General features: G+C 42.5%; 3 protein-coding genes and 2 non-coding genes across 8 annotated transcripts in view; 3 read left to right on the forward strand and 2 right to left on the reverse strand.

Annotated features, from left to right (window-relative positions):
* Positions 1 to 2272: 2272 nt before the first annotated feature.
* cep63 (centrosomal protein 63) lies at positions 2273 to 11139 on the reverse strand. The gene is made up of 14 exons (XM_085263774.1): positions 10678 to 11139; positions 10412 to 10589; positions 9087 to 9182; positions 8873 to 8962; positions 8670 to 8783; positions 8441 to 8590; positions 8025 to 8158; positions 7302 to 7445; positions 6742 to 6844; positions 6435 to 6632; positions 4782 to 4868; positions 4442 to 4644; positions 3977 to 4295; positions 2273 to 3885 (listed from the first exon to the last, which is right to left on the reverse strand). The coding sequence occupies exons 1-14, from the start codon at positions 10716 to 10718 to the stop codon at positions 3685 to 3687; spliced, it is 2058 nt and encodes a 685-aa protein (XP_085119900.1). The 5' UTR covers positions 10719 to 11139; the 3' UTR covers positions 2273 to 3684.
* LOC146546849 (uncharacterized) lies at positions 10837 to 14018 on the forward strand. Of its 3 annotated transcripts, XM_085263777.1 has the most exons (6): positions 10846 to 10893; positions 10988 to 11016; positions 12213 to 12427; positions 12703 to 13199; positions 13449 to 13553; positions 13637 to 14018. In XM_085263777.1, exons 4-6 carry the CDS (start codon positions 12856 to 12858, stop codon positions 13680 to 13682), a joined length of 495 nt encoding a protein of 164 aa, XP_085119903.1. In that variant the 5' UTR covers positions 10846 to 10893; positions 10988 to 11016; positions 12213 to 12427; positions 12703 to 12855; the 3' UTR covers positions 13683 to 14018. The 3 variants fall into 3 exon arrangements, with proteins under 3 accessions (XP_085119905.1, XP_085119903.1, XP_085119904.1); XM_085263779.1 differs by having other exon boundaries at positions 10837 to 11016; positions 12321 to 12427; XM_085263778.1 differs by lacking the exons at positions 10846 to 10893; positions 10988 to 11016 and having other exon boundaries at positions 11522 to 12427.
* Positions 11261 to 11332, forward strand: trnap-cgg (transfer RNA proline (anticodon CGG)). Its single transcript has one exon. It is a non-coding gene; the product is annotated as a tRNA-Pro (tRNA).
* On the forward strand, positions 11970 to 12041 carry trnap-ugg (transfer RNA proline (anticodon UGG)). The gene has a single exon. It is a non-coding gene; the product is annotated as a tRNA-Pro (tRNA).
* Positions 14019 to 16300: 2282 nt separating the features above from the next.
* rab6ba (RAB6B, member RAS oncogene family a) overlaps positions 16301 to 20506 on the reverse strand; it is a 67526-nt gene continuing 63320 nt past the window's right edge. For both annotated transcript variants that reach the window (XM_085263776.1, XM_085263775.1), the window contains exon 8: positions 16301 to 20249. In XM_085263776.1, the coding sequence (XP_085119902.1) occupies positions 20185 to 20249 (65 nt within the window). In that variant the 3' untranslated portion in view covers positions 16301 to 20184. The remainder of the gene's footprint in view (positions 20250 to 20506) is intronic.

The following is a 20506-nucleotide window of genomic DNA, read 5'->3' on the forward strand; positions in this document are numbered from 1 at the left end:
GCAGGAGAAGAGTCACATACTGAAGTCTATGACAAAGCTGGTACCGTGAATTACAACAGACAGCAGTCACACCCGGACCAGTGTTAACTTGTAGCACCGCTGGTATGTTTGAAGTAACATTGGCAATCCTGACAATGTTTGTGGTTTCTTTGCCAGACAGCCTGCAGATTTGCAGCTGGCTTTGATTAACTGGAGCAAAGCCGTACTGGCTGGGGGTTTCTTTGACTGTCTTACCAGGTTTGAAATGTTGTACCTACTTTAGCATCAACATCACTGCCTGCAAAGTAGAACTGAGTGATCCAGGAGATGTGTGGGTTACACCATTCAAGGGTTTGCTGTGTGAATGATTAGAAAACTGATCCAACATCCAGTCTCTAATCATCGGCATCATTCAGACTAAACTGGTGCAGTTTACTGAAACTCTATCCCATGATAGTGATACTCCCAAGAAAAAAAACAGTTTCTTCTAAGCCGACCTTAGATGTTTTGTTAGCGCTGGAAATTTCTTGTGGACATCACCATTACTTAAGAGATTATGAGATGCAAAAATAAATGAATTAACAGTCCCAAATTCAAACCCACTTTCATGCACTTTCAGGGCCTTTACGTCATACAATGTTTAGGGTATGAAGACAAAATTTTGCATGCTACTGTACAGAAAAAGTTGTGATCCCAGCACTTATTCCACCTCTGTTTACATACTACAGTACAAACACACACTGTAACTGGGACACTTGTTAACATGCTCATTGTGTGTTAGAGGAATGAGCCTTTTCCTCGTCGCCTCTCTGACTCTGTTGCCGCGCCGATAAGAGCGCGCCCCTCTGTCTCTGCAGCATTCCAAGCATCCTGCAGCAAACGTCCGCCGCCATATTGCTGCACGAGAAGAGTCCAGCAGCAACCTGCACCCACTCCCTTTGACCCCCATCTCCCAACACTGTCCACACACACACACACACACACACACACACACACACTCTTAAGAACAATGGGACGTTCCTGTCATATGAGGGATATGGCTGGAAGTAGAGGTGGAACACACGCGAAGCACGTCTGGCATGTTCAGAGAGGAATGTGCAACAAAGAGTACATGCAGGCAGCAACAATTCTGGGAAAAGTTATTATCTTGTGAAAGAAGTTCAGCAACTCATAAAAATACATATTAAATATGACATCCATCAAGGTACAACAATGTGTGAGAAGCGATTAACCGTCTGAGTCACGCTAAACCCACATTTGAGGCCTTTTTGGTAACATTTCTAAAGCAATCTCTGACCTCCGATAAGTTCAAACATTGAAAGGGTTGAAAATCTCTTTCAATGCTACAAGCTTGCAACCACTTAATGCTGAGAAATCTCAAAATCTGCTGGCAAATCAACCCAGTCTGCTCTGAGAAATCCCCACGAACCTGCACTGCCTCAGCCATTCAGAGATAAGTCAGCCTTTACACAAACAATCAAGCTTCATTCTTTATTCCCGTGACAAGATCTTACAGATAGCAGAAATTCCTCAAACAAATACCCTGAATATCTCAATCCATCAAGATCAGTTGATAACTGTGAGCCGATATTCCCACAGAGGATTCACTAATTTGCATGTGTATTTGATGTCTGGTATTTCGAAGGACGTTCGGTGAGGTGTTAGACCCTCTTGTGAGCCCACACAGCTCTCTCCAAATTACAGCATATCACCAGATAACAGGAGAATTAAACTTGGCAGCTGTGCTGCCATTGACTTGTGCAGATCTGTAACCACCTGTGATGTCTCCCTCTGCTGGTTCTCTGAGGTAAAGGATGGGAAACAAGGTCAACGCACTTCATCTCTCTTTTGTCTGAAACGAATCGCGGAAGTAATGAAGGACGGAGAAAGGGCCGACTCTGATGACTTCATTATAATTTCTTGCACAGTCATCAATATTCTCATCACTTTGCAGCCATCTTGAAATCCATCCACTTTGAGGGAGGATGTATTTTGAACAGTTAACGATAAAAACGAGTCAAATTTGATCAAACGTGCTTTAAAAGTTTGCTTGGCACCATTTTAGCAAAATGACAAAGTCATGCCGAGCGGTGCTGACTTCACCAGTCCAGATAGCTTTTGCAGTAATTTCTCAAAGACTTGCCTCAAAGCAAGTCCTCGAGGTGGTAGGTGTCCTCTCGTGCTGCATCAAGCTACCAGCATCAACCCCGAGAAGGTGAAAAGACTTCAGTTCGTTAAACTAATCATCTTACAGCCTGAATTTATTTTCTGTGAATTATTACATAAGTAAATCAATTCCTCCTCCCTTTTACTTAGGCCCCTTCAAGGAATCTCAGCACATATAAAAACCTTTTCACCTCCCTCTGCAGAGAGCCAGAGGATTGCCTGCCTTGCCAAATTCCTGAGCGCTGTTTGTTGGAGCTTTAAGCGCTCATAAAGCAGGCTCACGAATACCAAAGTGAGAAGTCAGCGAGCTCAGCTGAACATCACTTCTCTTTTGTTATTGTAACATTATGAAGGCAAAAATGAAAGACACATACTTCTCGAGATTTGTTTCCCACTTTATTTCCATTCGATCAGAGCGTCCTTCACTGGGAGAGCAGTAAATTGTCCCCACGCCCCCCTTCGGCTTTTTCACCGGTGCACATGGAAGAAATTAACATTCCATCAGCTTTCTAATGATGAGGACGAAGCACGCCGCAGGGGATGAAGGTCCATGCCAGCATTGGCACGGTGCACGCATTCCTGCGCTCGACGGGCTGGAGGGCCTCTGCAGACGGGTGTTGATGATGGGTTGTGTTTGTGTGTGTGTGTGTGTGTGTGTGTGTGTGTGTGTGTGTGTGTGTGTTTGACTCTCCCTCCATCATGGACGCAGTGTAAACGATGTGGTATTTTCTAAGTTATGACAGACGTATGGGGAGGATGGACCCTCCTTTGGCTCGCTGCACCGTCAGTCTGTCTGGATGGAAATGCAAATGTCCCATCGATGCTGCATTCCAGACAAAATAAAATATGCAGGTCAAGAAAAACAAAAAACAAAAACAGCAGTTTGGACCAACCGAGTTCTCCTACTCAAACTTCATCATCTTGTCCTTCTACCTGGACATTTGACTTACGTGGTGTTCGAGCACATTCCTCCTGCTTCCTGAATCTTGCAGTGCAGGATTTAGGGCAGCATCTTGTCAATCACAAGGGAGGCATGCCTTAAAGCATATAAGTTTAACTGCCTTCTGGACACTAAAGGGGATGACCATTTGCGAAGTAGACATCACGTTGTTCTCATTATGACCTCAAGCAACAGACTGAGCCCATAGATTTATCAGGAAAGTGTTACACAAAGCCACAGGCAAAGGGAGACACTGGCCATTTTTCCCAGACTTCAAATTAAATGGATTTGTTTTGCTACTGTGGGAGTCGCCCCCTGCTGGCCATTAGAAAAAAAATACAGCTTCAAGGCACTTGTGCTTTCTGGCTTCACTTTTCAGACCTGTAATCTACATTCAGCTTCTTCTAGCACACAGATAAACACACATTCAAGTGTAACAGCCTACAACCTTTACTACAGGCGGTTGTTAAGGAACACTTGGTTTAACTCGAGGCATAAATATGAAAAAACACTCAATCAAGGGACGCACTAACCCATCTGCGATCATTCATGATGATATAATAAAGCCCAAGAACACAGCTGGCACTGTTGTGACTCCATCACTGACCATCCTGCACTGACATCTGGGCAGACTCCAGCTCCGAGCTGCTGTGCAGGAACGTGGAGAACGTCTTGTTGTTCTTCTCCTTCATCCCGAAGATGTGGCTGTCCAAACTCTGCAGCAGCTCCTCAGTCCGTAGGTTCTCTTCCTCCAGGAAACGAGTGACCACTGTGTCTGTCAGCGATGCAGACAAAAGGTCCTAAAGAGGGGGAAAAAAATGCAACTTTAGGATTCATCACCCCAAAAAACGAAACTAAATGTTACAGGACATCAATTTTGATGAGGCTCACCTCGGAAGAGGGAGAAGAAATCTCTTTATCGCTGCTGGTCAGAGAGTCTCCCGGGCTCGAGTTTTGTCCATCAGCTGCAGATTTGCTGGAGCTTAGGACCGGCACAGAGTTTCTCGTGGACAGTCTTGTTGTGGTGCTGCTGCTGGAGGACGAGGAGGCAGATGAATGAGGCCTGCTACCTTGGGACTGGCTGCGGGACAGACCTGTGGACGTCTTGGACGAGGTTTGAAGTTCTTTAAAGAGCATCTGGATCTCTCCTTCATAGCGAGTGGTGTTCTCTAGAGCCTGAGCTTTTCTGACTTGCATGTTCTCCTGTGGCCTGTGACAAAACAACACCCCAAACTATTTAAATCTAATATGGAAAAAACACTTTATATCTTAGTTTTTACAAAATACTGAAAATTTTCCTCTTTTACAGGCGACCGCTGATGGAAAGTAGCCTGTCTGTGTACATATACTCGCTACCTGTTATACGTAGGCTGCTCTTGGTCAGTCGCAGCATGGCTGAGCACAGCGTGTTCATATTTATCCTGACTGTTCTGATTGGAGGCCTCAAGTTGTGACTGCATCTCAGCGAGTGTCTGCCTTAACTGCCGATTCTCCTGCTCCAGGCTGCTCAGAGAAGACACATAACTCTCCCTCAGGGAGGCAAGCGGGGAGCCTCCCCTCTGTGGAGCGATGAGTGATTCAGGGGGTTAAAAGCGACAGAGGAGTGATTCGGACTTAGTAAAAAAGCACAGAAGAGGCACAAAGAAAAGGCTCCTGTCTGTAACATGAGTGATGACTGATATCGAAGCAGACAAACCTTTGGTGACTGAGGCTGCAGTCTCTGCAGCAGACCTTTCAGGTGCTGGTTCTCAGCCTGTACCATCTCCAGCTGTGCATGAGTCATCTGTGAAAGAATGAGAAAAATGTGATGAACCTCAAAGAATACAACATAATTTCACATTTAGCATAAAACAGGCTGCATTAATCTGCCAGAGATACAGAATAAATGCTAAGAAATAGCAAACCAGCCGTCAGGAAATCGAGGTTTGTGAGTAAGTGTCTTATTTATCAAAGCGCCTGTAAAAACAAATTTATACTAAATGCAAAGTGAAAGCAAGTGTATGTGAACACAGATGAATCCATTCGCATGAGTTAAAGATTTTTCAGCCTTTGTGATTGATTATACTCCTCATGTTGAATATAAATGTACCAATATTTCTTAGGTGGGAAACAAACAGGCTCTAGAGAAGGGGTGTCGAAATCCAGGCCTCGAGAGCTGGTGTCCTGCAGGTTTTAGATCTCACCCTGGGTCAACACATCTGAATCACATGATTAGTTCATTGCCAGGCCTCTGGAGAACTTCAAGATAGGGCTGTTCGATATCGGTTGTTTCGTGGTGTCTCAAAATAAACTGTTTACGGCAATATTTTTTCATCGTTTTGATGGACACTGTAGTGGCTATATTAATTTCTTAAAGTTCTCTATATCTCTTATATTTAATATAACAACACTACAGACGGACAAGCGCCTGTTTTTACGCGTTGTGGTTAGCAACAACGACGGTAACACCATCGCATGTCCGCTTGTTTATGTTCCACATAAACCTTTCACAATAAAGCTCAAGATCCTGTTCAGACTTTTCAAAATAAACAGAATCACGTGAAAGAGCAGATTGTTTACGGATGAGAAGTAAAAAAAGAGCCGCCAGGTGCTAAAAAATAAACCTTAGACTCAAACGTTAGAACAGGCTTTCCCCCGCAGCACGCCGTGTAATAAATACTCACAAAGAAAACGGCGTCCGTTACAACTTATGTCTAAAAATGTATAGTTTCATGCATCGGTTAAAACACTCGACTCCAGCTACGTGACGCGCAGCTGGAAACACTTCCCGCAAGTCGAGCTGCCCGAGATTCACAGAATTTACAGAAAATGTTACATTTTTGTGATTTATATCGTTATCGGGACGATAGAATTCTTATAGGGGGATATGAGATTTTGGTCATATCGCACAGATCTACTTCAAGACATGTTGAGGAGGTAATTAAGCCATTTGTATGAGCTGTGTTGGATCAAGGACACATCTAAAACCTGCAGGACACTGGCCCTCAAGGCCTGGAGTTCGACACCTGTGCTCTAGAGAGCCGATTACACAAACGGAGAGCAGCAAAGGACAGGACGTTACACCATCAGCTTGTTAAGGGTCTACCATTTTTCTGGTTAAAAGCTTCAAGTTTCACTGTCCAGTCCCTGCCCAGTACAGCATTCATGCAGTCCATTAATCTAGATCATTTATAAACTTGCTGTTATTAGCAGAAGATGCTTTAAGGGGCCTTGGAAAATCTCCATTTTTAAAGGGATTGCTGCTCACAGAGGCTCGTCTGATCATTCTAGTTTTCTCTCTAGAAGAAGTCTTTACCTACATAATCACTGTTTTTGTGAACTGGCACTGCATTCAACTGAATTAACTCACTTTGAGCTCAGCAGACTTCTTCTCTGATCGCTCCTCCTCATCGCGAAGCTGCTGCTTGATGCTCGACGAGGAGGCGCTCAGACTGGCGACGGCGAGGTCGTGCTCGTGCAGCTCGCTGGTCAGCTTTGACACCTCCTTTCTCATTCCCTCAACTTCGCCGCTGTGAGTCTGCCTGGCCCGCTCAAGGTCCTCTCTAAGCTGTAGATCAAACGTAGGCAGGACATGAGGTAGTGACGCAGAGCTGATGTTAAACAACAAGAACAAGAATGAAAAAAAAAAAAAAATGAACAAAAACAAAAACACAGACCCTTTTCGCTTCAGCCATAGAAGAGTCACATTCCGCTTTCAGGCTTCGCAGTTCTTGCTCCGTCTTCAAGTTGTCATCTCTCTGTTTACTCACCACCTGCAGCCTGAGTCCAGAGAAATAAAAGCAATGACTCGCACAGAAAAAAGATCTGAATGAAATCCACTGACAACTCTGTGTGCTCTGTATTTTTTTTTCTTAATTTACTTCAGGTCGATTTCAGTGCATATACACATTTAAAAAGGATCACCGAGGTCCAAAGACATTCAAAAGCTACATTGCATAAATATTCAATATTCCCACACAAGGACTAAAAAATATTAGCATCACTCTGCAACTTTTTGCTCCCACGGTTCCTTTTCTCCTGATAGCTACATCCTAAAATACGTCTGATTTGGAGAAAAGTGATTCGGTCTGTAATTTTTCTTCTTGTGATATAAATCAGGCGCACCCCATTCCCACTCACTCACAATTTGCTTCAGCACAAGACAGGACTAAAAGGAGTAAAAGACTAAAAAACTAACTTGGGTTTTGGACTACAGGAAGGGGCGGACTAACATTACCTCTCTTTGAGACATGCCAGTTCAGCCTTGAGATGACCCTGATATGCTTGGGCACCTTGGAGCTTGGCTGCAGTCTTCTCCAGCTCTCGTCTGAGGATTTCCACACCGGTGCAGCCCTGAGCTACCAGACAGTCTTCCAGAGAGCTGCACAAGAACATCACGCAAACATTCACAGGATGGCAACCTTTATGATGGACAATAGCTAATTGTTTTTCCCAACAGAAAACATCAGAAGATGAAGAAAAGATGTTAGGGAGGATGTGTTGATTCATGCAGGCTGGATAAAAGTATCACTTCATTACTGATGTTGTAATTTTAAATAAACAGGTTTGTTCACTAGGGACGGGAGAACCATGAAACAATCATTAAAGATTAGAAAAACTACAGTATGTGGCTGCAGTGGACACTTGTTGTGGTTTTCAACACTCGGGTCGTATTTAACAGTCGCTGACAGACCAACAACAGCACAAGCAGGAGTAGCCCACAGACCAGTTATACCACATTTTTCACACTCCCTACATCTACAACTGACACAGTCTGCAGGTAGATGGCCAGTTTGCTTAGCATTTAAAGAATTTGATCAGCTCTCGTTTTGGCTGCAGATACTTCAGTCAGTCACTTGGAAAGCTACAGTGCTACAAAGCAATATCCTGCCTACAGTGTGGACGCAGTACGCCCCCTTCTGTATAAGTTGCTGAACTACATCACTAGACATACACCCACCGAATGACTTGATCTTTAGCTTGCAGTGCTTGGTTGAATCTGGCTGTTTCGTTACGAAGTCTTTGGCGCTCAAGACTGGCTTGCCGCACAAATGCATCCTGGGAGTCCAGCTCCTCCCATTCCTCAGAAAGCACCTGCAAAACAGCGGATCATCAGCTGATTAAAAGATATTTTAACCTGGCACCTATGAGGAACTTTGAGCTTGTAAATGCTTAACTGAAAAATCAACATTAAGAGGTTTATGGGCACTGGATTAAATGTTGAAGCTCAGTTTCTCGACACTGATAAAGTTGATCGGTAGACTAAAGTCTTTTTCATTTTCTTTCAGGCTTAATACATGTCGGAGAAACTTGTTGTGAGTGTTGTGTAATTGAAAATCTTCAGTCCTATCACCTTCCCCAGGTTTCTGAACCTACCTTCCAACTCTCAAGTGGTCGGAGACGCTCCAGTTCCAGCTCCTGCGTGTGCAGACTTCTCTGAGCTTTTTCCAGCTGAGAGCGCAGGCGCTGCACCTCCAGACAGCAATCCCTGTGCTCCCTCTCCACTTGGTGCGCTGCCCACTGGGACTGGAAACAACAGAAAACACGTGGTGAATAAAACAAACAAGCCTCTGCTTTCTTTACATGCTGAAGTCACTGAACTTACTTTTATGTGTGAGAGCTCATCTTTCAAGCTCTTATTCTCGGTCTCCAGGATTGTGAGCTCCTGCCGGCTCTGGGTGCGCTGTTGCTCCCACTCCAGAGAGCGCTGATGATATTCCTGCAGAGAGAGGGGAGCTTCATTATACCTCACATACCCAGAAGACGGCAGCAATCCAATGGCATGACTGGGGTGATGTCAGGGTTCACCTTCTGGAGGTCTGTCTCTTTCACTCCTGCGTTAGCGTCCTTGAGGTGTTTGCGCTGAAGCTTATGGTAACTTCTCTTTAACTTATCCAACTGCAGGAATAGAAACGCACTTACTATATTTGAAATCATGCAGGAGAGTGAGTACAAACAGAAAAACTGTAAACTTCTGCCCAAGCAAAAGCAGAAAAGATTTGTAACAGACAAGTTTTCGCACCTCTTCACGGAGTTTGCGCAGTTGCTGCTCGTACTTGGCGGCTAACTCTTGTGGACCCGTCTTGACATCTTCAAGCTGCTTGCGGAGTAATCCAATCTACAGTCATGGGTGAGGACAGTAATGGTGTTGGAAAGAGTTAATATGAGCACTCAATTTATGAGCTGTGTTAGCAACTATCTTATATTGAGGCTATGCTCATTACCAGCTGCATATTTTTATTTTTGGTCTCTACTCAAAATGCTCTTTATTTATTCACACTGAGCCTTGACGCACCACCCCACTTCATCGTTGGTGCCCCACAAAAATTCCAGGTTCACAATCTACAAATTTTATCATCATCAACAAAAATAAAGGATCCAAATCTAGTTTTACTTAAATAAAGGCTAATTTAATCATATCAACAACATCCATTTTTCTTTTCCTCATCTGACGTTGCTTTGTGGCGGCAGCAGACAAAGCAACGCCGCTGGGAAACCTTCAAAAGGGAGCAAGTGTCCTGATTAGAGGCCATCTCAACTTGCTCTTTTTAACAGCGAGGAGCAGTGCCTCGACTCTGAGCTCCCTCCAGATGTCCTGGCTCCTAATCCTACCGCTACGCCCAGACTCACTTCAGCTGCTTGTATCTACCACCACACTCGTTAGGTCATTCTCCAGATTTCAGCACGCACTTTAGGAGTTTGCAGGCACATCACACTCCATGTTCCCATCACTTGTGACTAAGATCATAGCCTCAGACTTGTAGGTGCATGCCCTCATCCTGGCTGCAAACTGCTCCAGTGCATGCTGATGGTCATGCTGTGATGAAGAACAATATCTGATGGATGCAAACTGACTGAATAACCTCATCAGGAATGCCGAATCTGTAGTCGGCGTGAAGCTCATCAGCCTGGAGATTCTTTTAACCTCACTGTCTGAGAGTCTGCTGCTATCAGACTCTTTAATTCATCTACTTGAGTCAGACCCACACATACTGATCAAGACTAAACACACCTCACTGCACTCTGCCACAAAGTATATGTGCACACCTAGCAGCACCTTTGACCTGTTAATGTCCCAGAAACATTAATGTTAATACGTATGTCCTTTTATATTTATATCTTGAAGTTTCGCTGATCTGATCATTTGCACAACACAGGGATGTGATTTTGAGGTTCCCACAATGGACACCACCTCACACCGGCTACACTTTGACATCCTGTCCACAAACATCACTAACAGGATCGAGGGAGGAGTACCAACACTGGATCAACACGTGTACACATCATCATTTATCTTTTAGAACTTTGCTCCTGTTTAGTATAAACTCTTAGGCTCTTCTATTTCACCTCCAGGTCCCTCCGTTCAATTGTGCTCCTTGAGTTTAAAAGTTCCTCTTCTCTACTTTTCAGCCTGAGCTCCAAGGCGCGGTTCTCATCTTCCCACTTCTTCTTCTGATCGTTGATCATGATGTCAATTTGTCGCATCAGTTCCTGAAGCTCCGGCTCACACGATGAAAGGACTGAGCTGAAAGACAAAGCCAAATAATGAAAAGGGTGTAATTTCTGTAAATGCTCATGGCCCAAGTTAGTTCTTTAAGCGCAGTGCAACTTACCTCAGATCAGGGCTGTGCATCGACCCCAGAAAAGCCTCCATCTGGTTCAAAGTAACGTCAGCCCTGTTAGTAACTTAAAGCGGACTTGCTTTACGGGTGCTTCACGTGCCCTTTCCCCACGCAAGAAGTTTACTATAACTTAGCAACCATACACGTTACTAGCAACCCATAATACACAGCGAGCTAAACCATGGCTGACCTCACTGCTACACGGAGGTGGTTTCTGCTTACAGCATTGTTAGCTCACGTTAGCTGCTGGCTGTGGCTGGTCCGTGTCAACTCATCCAACTTTATTTGTTTACATCACTAGCTGGACTGCCGAACAGCGCGCTTCCTGAGGTATGGCGGTAACTCCACCACTGCATGTGATGTCAACACGCTGTACGTAACTTCAGAGCACAGGAAGCAGCTTGTTTAAAATACTCAAAACAGACCTGTTATCCACACGCCTAGCTATGAAAGTTCGTATTTGGAAATTCCCTGTTGCCTGTAACGATTTTTTAACAAATATTATCATAATATAGGTCATCTTGTTGGCTTCTTAGAAGATTAAAGGATATTGTCAGACATTCTATGAACACGTGGCTCGTTGGTCTAGGGGTATGATTCTCGCTTCGGGTGCGAGAGGTCCCGGGTTCAAATCCCGGACGAGCCCAATTTTTGTACCGTTAAGGACTGTTGACATATTTACTTCAAACATCTGCAGTGAATTTTTGTGGAGTCTACGTAAGTGGTCAGCACTGCTACCAGTTTTCAAGCTAATGCGCGTTTTCACTTCTGAATTGGCTTGTGGTTGTGTTCTGGTGTTCTGGGAATCCGTCCCACCACACTAAAAACTCTACCCGTTGTTTCTGCGCATGCGCCACGCGTGCGCAAAAACACAAACCCCAAATTGACTTCATTTTTTTAGGCCAATGTGAATATTTGTTATGGTTATGATTAGGGTTATGGTTACGGTTTGTCAGAAGTCACTTTCAAATTATCGTACGTATAGGACGATTTGCCAAAGTAGGACGGTCTCAGAACCGGTGATTTATATGCTGTGCCAGTCACGGTAGAAACCAAGAAAATAGTGTAGGGTCCCTACTCTTTGTGGTCAGTTGTATTTTTGGAAGGAAAAATATTTCTTACGTCGATTCCGTCCAAACAGTTTTCAGGAATTTGCTGACATCGGTTAGTCCTTATATTGAGGTTGCGATTATATTCTCTTATAGCGATGCGATGATTGTTGATTAAGTACATTCATGGATGTGTTAACATATAAAAACGCTACCACGGGATTCCCTGCAACTGGCTCGTTGGTCTAGGGGTATGATTCTCGCTTTGGGTGCGAGAGGTCCCGGGTTCAAATCCCGGACGAGCCCTCCTTTTCTATTTTTCCTAAAGGATATCAACCCTTTTCAATTTATCTTGAAACATAAGGATGTTTTTAATGTTAAAGCTAACTAGATTACTTTTTCTGTTTGACTACACCCGCCTTCCATTGCGTCATTTCCCCGTTTCTCCACCTGCCTGTTGTCAAACACTGAACAAAGAGCGTCCCAGCCGCTCTGCTTCCCCAGCTGTTATGCTGGGTGGGTATGGGGCCGTGAGAAAGAGAAAGAGCTAGAGACGTTTCTGTTCCGCCCCCACAAACCCAACAGACACTCCTAACAGGAGGCAGACGAGCCGGCTTTCTGACACCATTTACTGCAGAGAGGCTGAGCTGTGCAGCCAAAGACGGACAATAAATTACACGCAAAGGCCAGCTGTAAGTACACTCTTTATTATTATTATTGAAACATTTTTCTTTCAAATCAGCATAAGATATTAGATGGTAGTGTATTTTGGTATATTGCTGTCCTTTCTAATCAGCTCCATTGTCTGGAATAGAACATCAATAATCCTACAATAATCCAGATTAACCTTTATTTAAATATTAAATTATTAGATCTTAATTGGACATCTTAACTACAAATGTAACTTAAATTTGATGCAGCAATGCTTCTAATAGCTAATAAAAATGTTTTTTTTTTAATGTATTAGAGAGTCACTTTGGTGAGCTTGGGACCTGCAGGAGCCATCATCTTCACCATTGTTTCTAAACACCGGACTTGCAGAAAGCCTTTTCACACCCATTAAAAATTTAGATTTTGTAGAAAAATCATTCATTCCACAAGTTGTCGGGGTTGATTGACCATGGTTCTCTGTGAGGATGGCGAATGTAGCGTCTGCCTGTTGCCCTACTCCCGGGTGGAGAGGATCCCCCGGGTGCTCCACTGCAGGCACACCTTCTGCGATTCGTGTCTGGAGAGGATGTCAATGGAGAGGAACGGTCTGCTCACCGTGGGCTGCCCTTTGTGTCGCCGGGTGACCTGCATAGGCCGAGGTCGAGGTCTTCGAGAAGCTCTGTGGGTCAACAGCAAGCTGTGGGACCAGATACCGGAGGATGTGGACGTAAGAGAAGAAGAGGAAGAGGAGGACGGAGAGAAGCAAACAGCTGCACAGGAGAGGATAGAAGATAAACAGTTACAAGGAGAATGGTGGGTTTATCATTTTGAGTCTTTAAACATTACAACGTGGAAGTTGAGGACTGTAAATGTTTTAAATGGCAGAAAATGAGAACAAAACCTCTTTGGAGGGAGTGCTGAATATAAAATTCCTGTCATACCGAGTCATTTACACATTAGTGCCGAGCAGTCCATTTGTCCACACAGCTTCTCATTAGCGCCTCGGCTCTACAGCATTCTTCCCAAAGCCCAGTCTGACACGAGAGTCTTTTCTCTTTTCAGCATTTCCTCGAGATCCGCCAGAGCGAAGCTCAAACTGCCCACGTTCTTCAGGAGGTTCAGCCTGACGAAGCAACACCAGGAGAGAATCGTGTCTGGCAGCAATGTGTACGTCCTGAGTTTGTAGCTTTTATTTACAGATTATTAGTAAAAATGATCACTTAAATTTTTCTGTTTGTTTAATCTTAAAGGGAAATGAAATCCTGGCGCAGACTTTCAACAGAAGAGACTTTTTAAAAATACGAAAACTGACAAGTGGCCGCTCTCAGGAAGAGAAGACACAACTTTGAAGGGAATCTGTGGTCGCTGGGGGAGGAGGATTCATTTGTGATCCTGTCAGGACACGGTTTTGTCCTCAGCCAAAGGTGCTCCGTCTCCCCATTATTTATTCTAGGATTAATTCTCCCAGCCGTTGCTGTGGGATTTAGTTCAGCTGTCCCAGAGCGGCTAACACCCGTAGACCTAGACCCCCTCAGAACAGATGGTCCCCTCTCCATTTCAGCTCCTGAATAGCCATCATAACTTATTGTTTTCTGTATTTATGATAGCTAGGACATGAAGTATTTAATAAAACTATTTTTGAAACAAGTTTCCATTGGGTTTTATTGACATCTGAAAGAATCATGAGCTTTCCTCCTTTACCGCATGCACCATTTATGACACATGAAGTATTTAAGTGAGTGAAGAAAGTGAAGCCAGGAGGGGATTTCTGAATATAATTTCTGTGGAGAAGACGCACAACAAAAACCTGCCACAAAAGACTCATTCAACCACGAAAGTGGATTATAAAACTCCATTCACCGAGCATCTGGCACATATTCCACGTTCAATGATATCTGCAAACTGGATCATCACTTTCTTTTTGTTCCACCTTATGTGCACGTTAAACCCGCCCGACATATTTTAAAGAAGATACGTTGAGAGGACTATGATGTGTTTGTTGTCTCAGTCACATTAAGGTCAGTGCTGTTTGGATGGAGCTGAAAATCTGTTAGTTGTCACACTGGTTTGGACTCAACTGTTAGCCTGCACACTCTTAGTCATGTATTGGCAGGCGGTGTGTTATTCTGCCTTTAGATACCATATTCCCACGTTTAAGTGTTAAATGACTGCCAAACAGGAAGCTGCTTCCAAGTTCAAAACAAGCTGGCAGCCACGGGGGCGGGCTGGACGGGAATGTATCAGGAAGGCAGCAACAAACAAACACGCACACGCATGATTGTGTATATGGGAAAGAACCAGTTTCAGTTTTGCAATGTATTTACTGGCTCTCAGTGCAGGCCTGATGGTGGTAATACCCAAGATTAAAGCTGAACAGAACAGGAAACAACTCCCAGATTGTCTCAGCAGTGGTGGGATAATGTAGATAACTGACTTCAGTTAGATTTGGAATGCTAAAATATAAAATTACACTTTTCCTGGAGGATAATTTAGGCCTAGCATCAGAATTAAATACTGTGGTAAATTACACCAACCTAAAAACTGAAGGCCCGCGTAAGCACCTGCAGGTTTCTTTGGTCAGACTGATTAATGAGGCAGTTATTTACCCCGGAGCCGCAAAAATATTTTCAGCTCCAGCGGGGAAACTTTGCAACAACGTCATGGTGTAAGATCATTTCCTCAGTACTGCATTGCAAACAATAGTACATTCCTGTTTGAGTATCTGAATTCACACAAACACTCGCAGTACAGAATAATACGTCTGGGATTAATTAAACAAATTAAAGATCAACTTTCATTCTTGTGATTGAAACACTACGTTATTACCTGCACAGGTGGCCTAGAAAGAGTCACCATTTAGTTTCTGTTTTACAGCTGGAAACAGCAATGAAATCAGCAAACCGTCATGAGTAGAAACTGGAGATAATCGTTATTGAGTCAAAGTAGAAACCATGCATGCCACGACACGTGTGATAACTTGACACAATAATTCCTTATTGTGACCTACACAATGAGAGAGTGCACATAACAGCAAGCTTAAAGTCATGACAGTACAGCAGTTTTAGCATTATCCAATCATCTCAGGGTTTTTATTGCGTCCCATATTTTTTTGTGTTGTAGTTTTCAAAAGGTTAAAATTTAAGACAGACACCTTTTGAAAGTCTGGCTTTTATCCAGTGTGTATAAAGGAAACCTTTGATATTTTGTGTTAGTAATACAAAAAGAAGTTTTTAATTTACTGTATCATTGCTTTTTTAGGCTGCCAACAAAGACTTAAACTAAGATTTTTTATTTTTTTTTATTTTTTTTAGGTAGGTGGGACTGGATCTGGGTTGGAAATGCTCTGACCGTTTACAGATTGTTTTACAGCAGCTCTACGTCCTTGTTTCAAGAACGATGACAGCCATGTCCATCTTTTATATAGTCTTTGTTTTTTCTCTGGCTAAGTACAAATGGCCAAAACTGTCAAATTAAAATTATATAAAGAAATACATAAATGACCTATTAAAAATATAAAATTAAAATAACTAAATATAGTATAAAGATACAATCAGGTAGCAATTATTTAAAATATATATAAATACATTGTATTTGCAATTATATTTTTTAATTAATCTTATTTTCAGCCGTTTATAAAGTTCATGAGCGCAGTGATTCAAGTAGAGAGGCTCAGATCTCCTTCTCCCCAACCACTTCCTTCAGCTCCTCTGGGATATTATCTCCAGTGTAGGCTTACCTGGGGCCTCTTCCAGTAAGACATACCTGAAAGCCCCCACCTGGGAGGCACCCCCACACAAATCTTATTAAAATGTTTTATTTCATTTATTTTGGATTTTTACAGCTTTGGTCCTCCAAAGCTAAGGAAGAAAGAAACGAAGAAGTAAAGTTTATTTAAGAAAAGTCCCGTGCATGACTTTGGTAATAAGACATCTTTATTAATCATTTGGAGAGACATGCTAGATTTCTGTACAGTGTGAATGGAAAGCCAGAGCACAGGGCTTCCCCCCCCACATCCTCAAACACACAACGCCTCCCCCAACAAGACATCTGCTGCATCACTTGGTCCATTTCAGGAGAAATGTTAACAGGAAACAACGAAACAAAGGTGGACTTTTATATCGAAGGGGAATAAATACGAGTGTGTGAGTGTGTAATGATCAATCATTTTGCTGTGATTTGAAACATAAATACCTCCCTCCTCACGAGGCAGCAACACAAAGAGAGTAAACATTACAAGACTTTCATTTTGAGGGATTCAAACTTAAAATCCAACCTGCAAAACAGTATGTTCCAGTCCAGATCTCCCATCATATTTGACCAATCCCGTCTCTCACTAGTCTTATTATTTGGCTCATTATGTGGGTTAGAAAGGTTCACTAGCTTTCACCAGAGTGCTCCCCCATTTATTTTTTTGTGTGGGTTTTTTTTTGTGTGAACGTGAACAATTCCTACATGTTTGATTCTACTCTAAGACACAGTAAATATTATTATTTTTTAACCATGTTTCTAAAACATCAACATCGTCACTCTAAATCTAAAACATGTTCTTAAAAAGTGCAGGAAAGATTTCACCTCAAAGACAAGTCAAAGTAGTGTTCTGACTGACTTCACAACCGCCACGTAATCCTACGACTCTGGACATTTTTAAGAGCCGTTTGCAACCTTGCATCATACAAACGGCAGCAGTCAGTTTAGGTGCTAGTATGAGGATCCACTGGTGTCAAAATTACATTTGTACGGCTGCTGTCTATGTGGCCAAAACATGCCCGAAAAGTCGCCCTGCTCGTTTTACCGGATTTGAAAAAACTGGCCGCGTTTTTTAAACTTTCATGTCTGTTCACAAAAACGAGAGACAAGCAGAGCAGCACTTAAAAAAGACGAGAGCCTCATCCAATATAGGATTTATACTTATTACAAGGGATAAAATAAATAGAAAGACACATGACGTCATGGCATCATCTGGAGCAGAGTCAGTCCCAGACTAGTGGGTGTTTTTGCCCAACAGCAGCAGATCTCTGCTGACCCACCTCGGCTGCAGGGTGGGCATCAGACACGTGTGCCTCTAAGTACAGGGCATTCATTGCTGGTTATGATTTTTCCATTCCTTTATATGACGATAAAACTCGAAACTTGAAACCTGCACTGCAGCCACAGGCGTGTAAAGGAGCACCAACTGTTGGGTGCTTTCAAAGCAGAAAAATTAAAAGAGATCTCCAGACAAAAGCTAGGGATCCTTCATCCAGGGAAAACTTGTGACTTTTTCTTCGTCTGCACAGACACCTAGTTGACCGAAGGGCTCTCGCTCAGTCGGCTGTGCCTGAACTGAATTAAATACTAAGTGAGTCTGAGCTTTTAGGGAAGAGCATTTTGACATGTAACACAGTAAAATCTTTTAAAAAGCCAGCTCTGTAGCATAAATGATGGAAAAATAATGATCAGGTGAGGTTATAGAACTTCAGCAGACTTTTGGCACTGAATAATCATCAGTTGACTTTGCTCTAGACTTTGATCAAAAAAACAAATGAAAGAGACGCAACCTCCCCTCATCACTGGACTATGGATTATCTTATATTAGTTTAAGAGACAGTCTGACTGCATCTTTATTTTACGAGAAGCCAGAGTCAACGTCTGTCCATGGTTGGTTTTTCACCATCATACCGACAGCAGTTTTTACGTCGCTTCACAGTCACAGAATCACTGCAATCATTTGCCTCAAGATTCTGTTGGAAGCCTGTTTGCACTGCATGCATTGCAAACACAGCTGACAAATGCTTAGTGTGTCTTTGTGTGAACATAATTATGGCACAAATGGATCCTCATACTACAAACATAAAAAACAACAACAACAACAACAAAAAAAACCTCATCTCAGTGGGAACACGAAACGACAGTTTCTATGACAATCAGAAATGTCTTTGAATTAAGTGACTGTACATTTACCATGAAGCTTCTCATAACTTCATATTAACCTGAAAGGTCTACATGTGCAAATTAGTCTATTGTCAGGAATGAAACTGATTTACAATGTTAAAGGTCGGTTTGAACACAGAACCGGTCATCAGGGAACTTTAGCCTGTCCTCTGTGACCCAAGGCGAGGGCTTTGATCCTCCGTTGCTCGCTTACAGTAAGTACACTGTATGTGCATCATAATCACAAACACCAAGATACCACACAATGCAACAGCAGCTGACAGGTGAAAACAGTGACCCCGAAGTTGCCGTAATGTGGCGAGGATGATGCGACTTGTCAGTGGCCCTCTATGTGACTGCATTCTAACGTTGCCGATGCAGAAAGCACACGTTTACACCCACACACACACGCACGCACGCACACACACACGACAAAAACATATCCTCTAGTCAAGTATACAAATCCAGTTCGTAAACAAACAGACAGAAAAAAAAAAGACTTGGACTAGTCGTCATCCGAGTGCATTGAGTCACGGGTGTAATGTTACCATTTACATATTCAAACTTGTGTACACAGGTAAACAGTACCTATGCTTAAAAACTAGGCATGCATTAGATACTCGAGAAGTTAACTTTGTCCTGTAATGACTCAAACACCAAGTTATGGATCCCACCTGAGTTATGGGCAGAAGGGAAGTTGGAAAAAAAAGGTCTATTAGGAGTTACACAAGTTTTCAGTGGTCACAGTTTGGGGGATTTCTGCATTTGCCCATAACAGCAGTGGCATCCATAAAAATATATCCAAGCCTACCGTCTCTTGTCCAGCTCTCACACACAGAGCTTGTTGGGTCATTCCATAAAAAACAAAAAAGAAAACAAAGAAAAAGAAAAACAACAAAAAAATAAATCAACAAAATCTTAAAAAGTTCCCACCTGGCTCCCTCAGAGTCAGCACGTTGTGTATGTACAGTAACTTCAAGATATTTACTGAAGTCATGCAGAGTTCTACCTTCAGACTATGAATATTTTCAGGCTTACATAGGCTGACATGTTTAACCCATTTCACAGAACATAACAACACCAATGTTGTTTCATAAGCCACATTCAAGCGTGTTATCACAGGAGGACTCACAACAAGAAGATCAAAATGTAAGTCACATTTCAGATGCTATAACCTATTTGGATCAGCCACATATCTCACTTTTTTTTTTTTTAATTTCTCCACTGAATTACTAGAAATACCAATGATATTTCTGTCACTCTACAGATCCTATCATGTTGACAGCCTAACACGGATTTGCTTTTTTTCATCTCCTGAACTTTTATAACAGACAGAAATCAGTAAGGTGAAATAAAAAATGTACTTTAGGGGTCTGTAACTCAGAAAATATTCATAGTATGTGTTAAACACTAATGCTATTGTAACACTTAACTAACACTTAAACACTAATGTTATTCTACACTTAAAAGAAAAAAGCAGAGGGGGCCAGGTGGGAGGCATCGACTGATTTTTATGGAATGACTCTTTTCCGGAGAGATTTCCCTGAATACAAAAATAGAAAAGAAACTGGGGAAACTCTTTAAAAAATGTACACATAAAGCAACTTGGTGTTCTCTCCTCCACAAACATCCTTTTTTAGCAAGTTGTAGGATTTTTCTTTTCTTTTTTCTTTTTTTTTTTAAAACTTGGCAGTTTTGTTAATAAAACCAGGCTACTTTCGAACCAAACCCACACACTGCTCACTCCAACCGATGACCAGTCGTCAGGTGAGGAGGCCAGATTCGCAACGTGCAAAGTCAACTGCGGTTAACCAATAGGAAGCAACAAAACAAGCATGTGGTGTAAATGATGTTTTCTTTTTTTCCCCCTCAGGATGGATGCAGAGCATTAACAGGAACAGCCGCCCTCAGTGGTCGGGGGCTCCTGCGGTTTGTCCAACTTGATGTCAATCACTGAAGAAGAAGATTAAGGAACCTTTGGGAACATGAAGACCTAAAGAGGAAAAGCCTGCATTACCAGTGTCCACCACTAGATGCTGCTGTTTTTTTGCATTTAGCTTTCAATCAACAATTCTTACTGAACATGTTCTTCATGAGTCAACAATAATAACAATAACAATAATAACGATTAAAAATTATTAAAAAAAATTTATTTTCATTGTCCTCCAAAAAAGACAATGAAAATGTTTATTTTCATTGTCATAAATGTC

Source organism: Mchenga conophoros, linkage group LG23 (genome assembly GCF_057382185.1).
Source record: "Mchenga conophoros isolate Kocher_MC1m ecotype Shallow Benthic linkage group LG23, M_conophoros_male_GT1.1, whole genome shotgun sequence".
NCBI lineage: Eukaryota > Metazoa > Chordata > Actinopteri > Cichliformes > Cichlidae > Mchenga > Mchenga conophoros.

Bases quoted from the DNA above. Each gene is read 5' to 3' on its own strand.
- cep63 (XM_085263774.1), bottom strand. From the start codon at position 10,718: ATGGAGGCTTTTCTGGGGTCGATGCACAGCCCTGATCTGAG. The intron at 4,869-6,434 runs GTGAGTTAATTC...ATTCTTTCACAG, and splicing joins AGAAGTCTGCTGAGCTCAAA to ATGACTCATGCACAGCTGGA. The intron at 4,645-4,781 runs GTTTGTCTGCTT...ATCGCTCCACAG, and splicing joins TGCAGCCTCAGTCACCAAAG to AGGGGAGGCTCCCCGCTTGC.
- LOC146546849 (XM_085263779.1), top strand. From the start codon at position 12,856: ATGGTTCTCTGTGAGGATGGCGAATGTAGCGTCTGCCTGTTGCCCTAC. The intron at 13,200-13,448 runs GTGGGTTTATCA...TTCTCTTTTCAG, and splicing joins AAACAGTTACAAGGAGAATG to CATTTCCTCGAGATCCGCCA. The intron at 13,554-13,636 runs GTACGTCCTGAG...TTAATCTTAAAG, and splicing joins ATCGTGTCTGGCAGCAATGT to GGAAATGAAATCCTGGCGCA.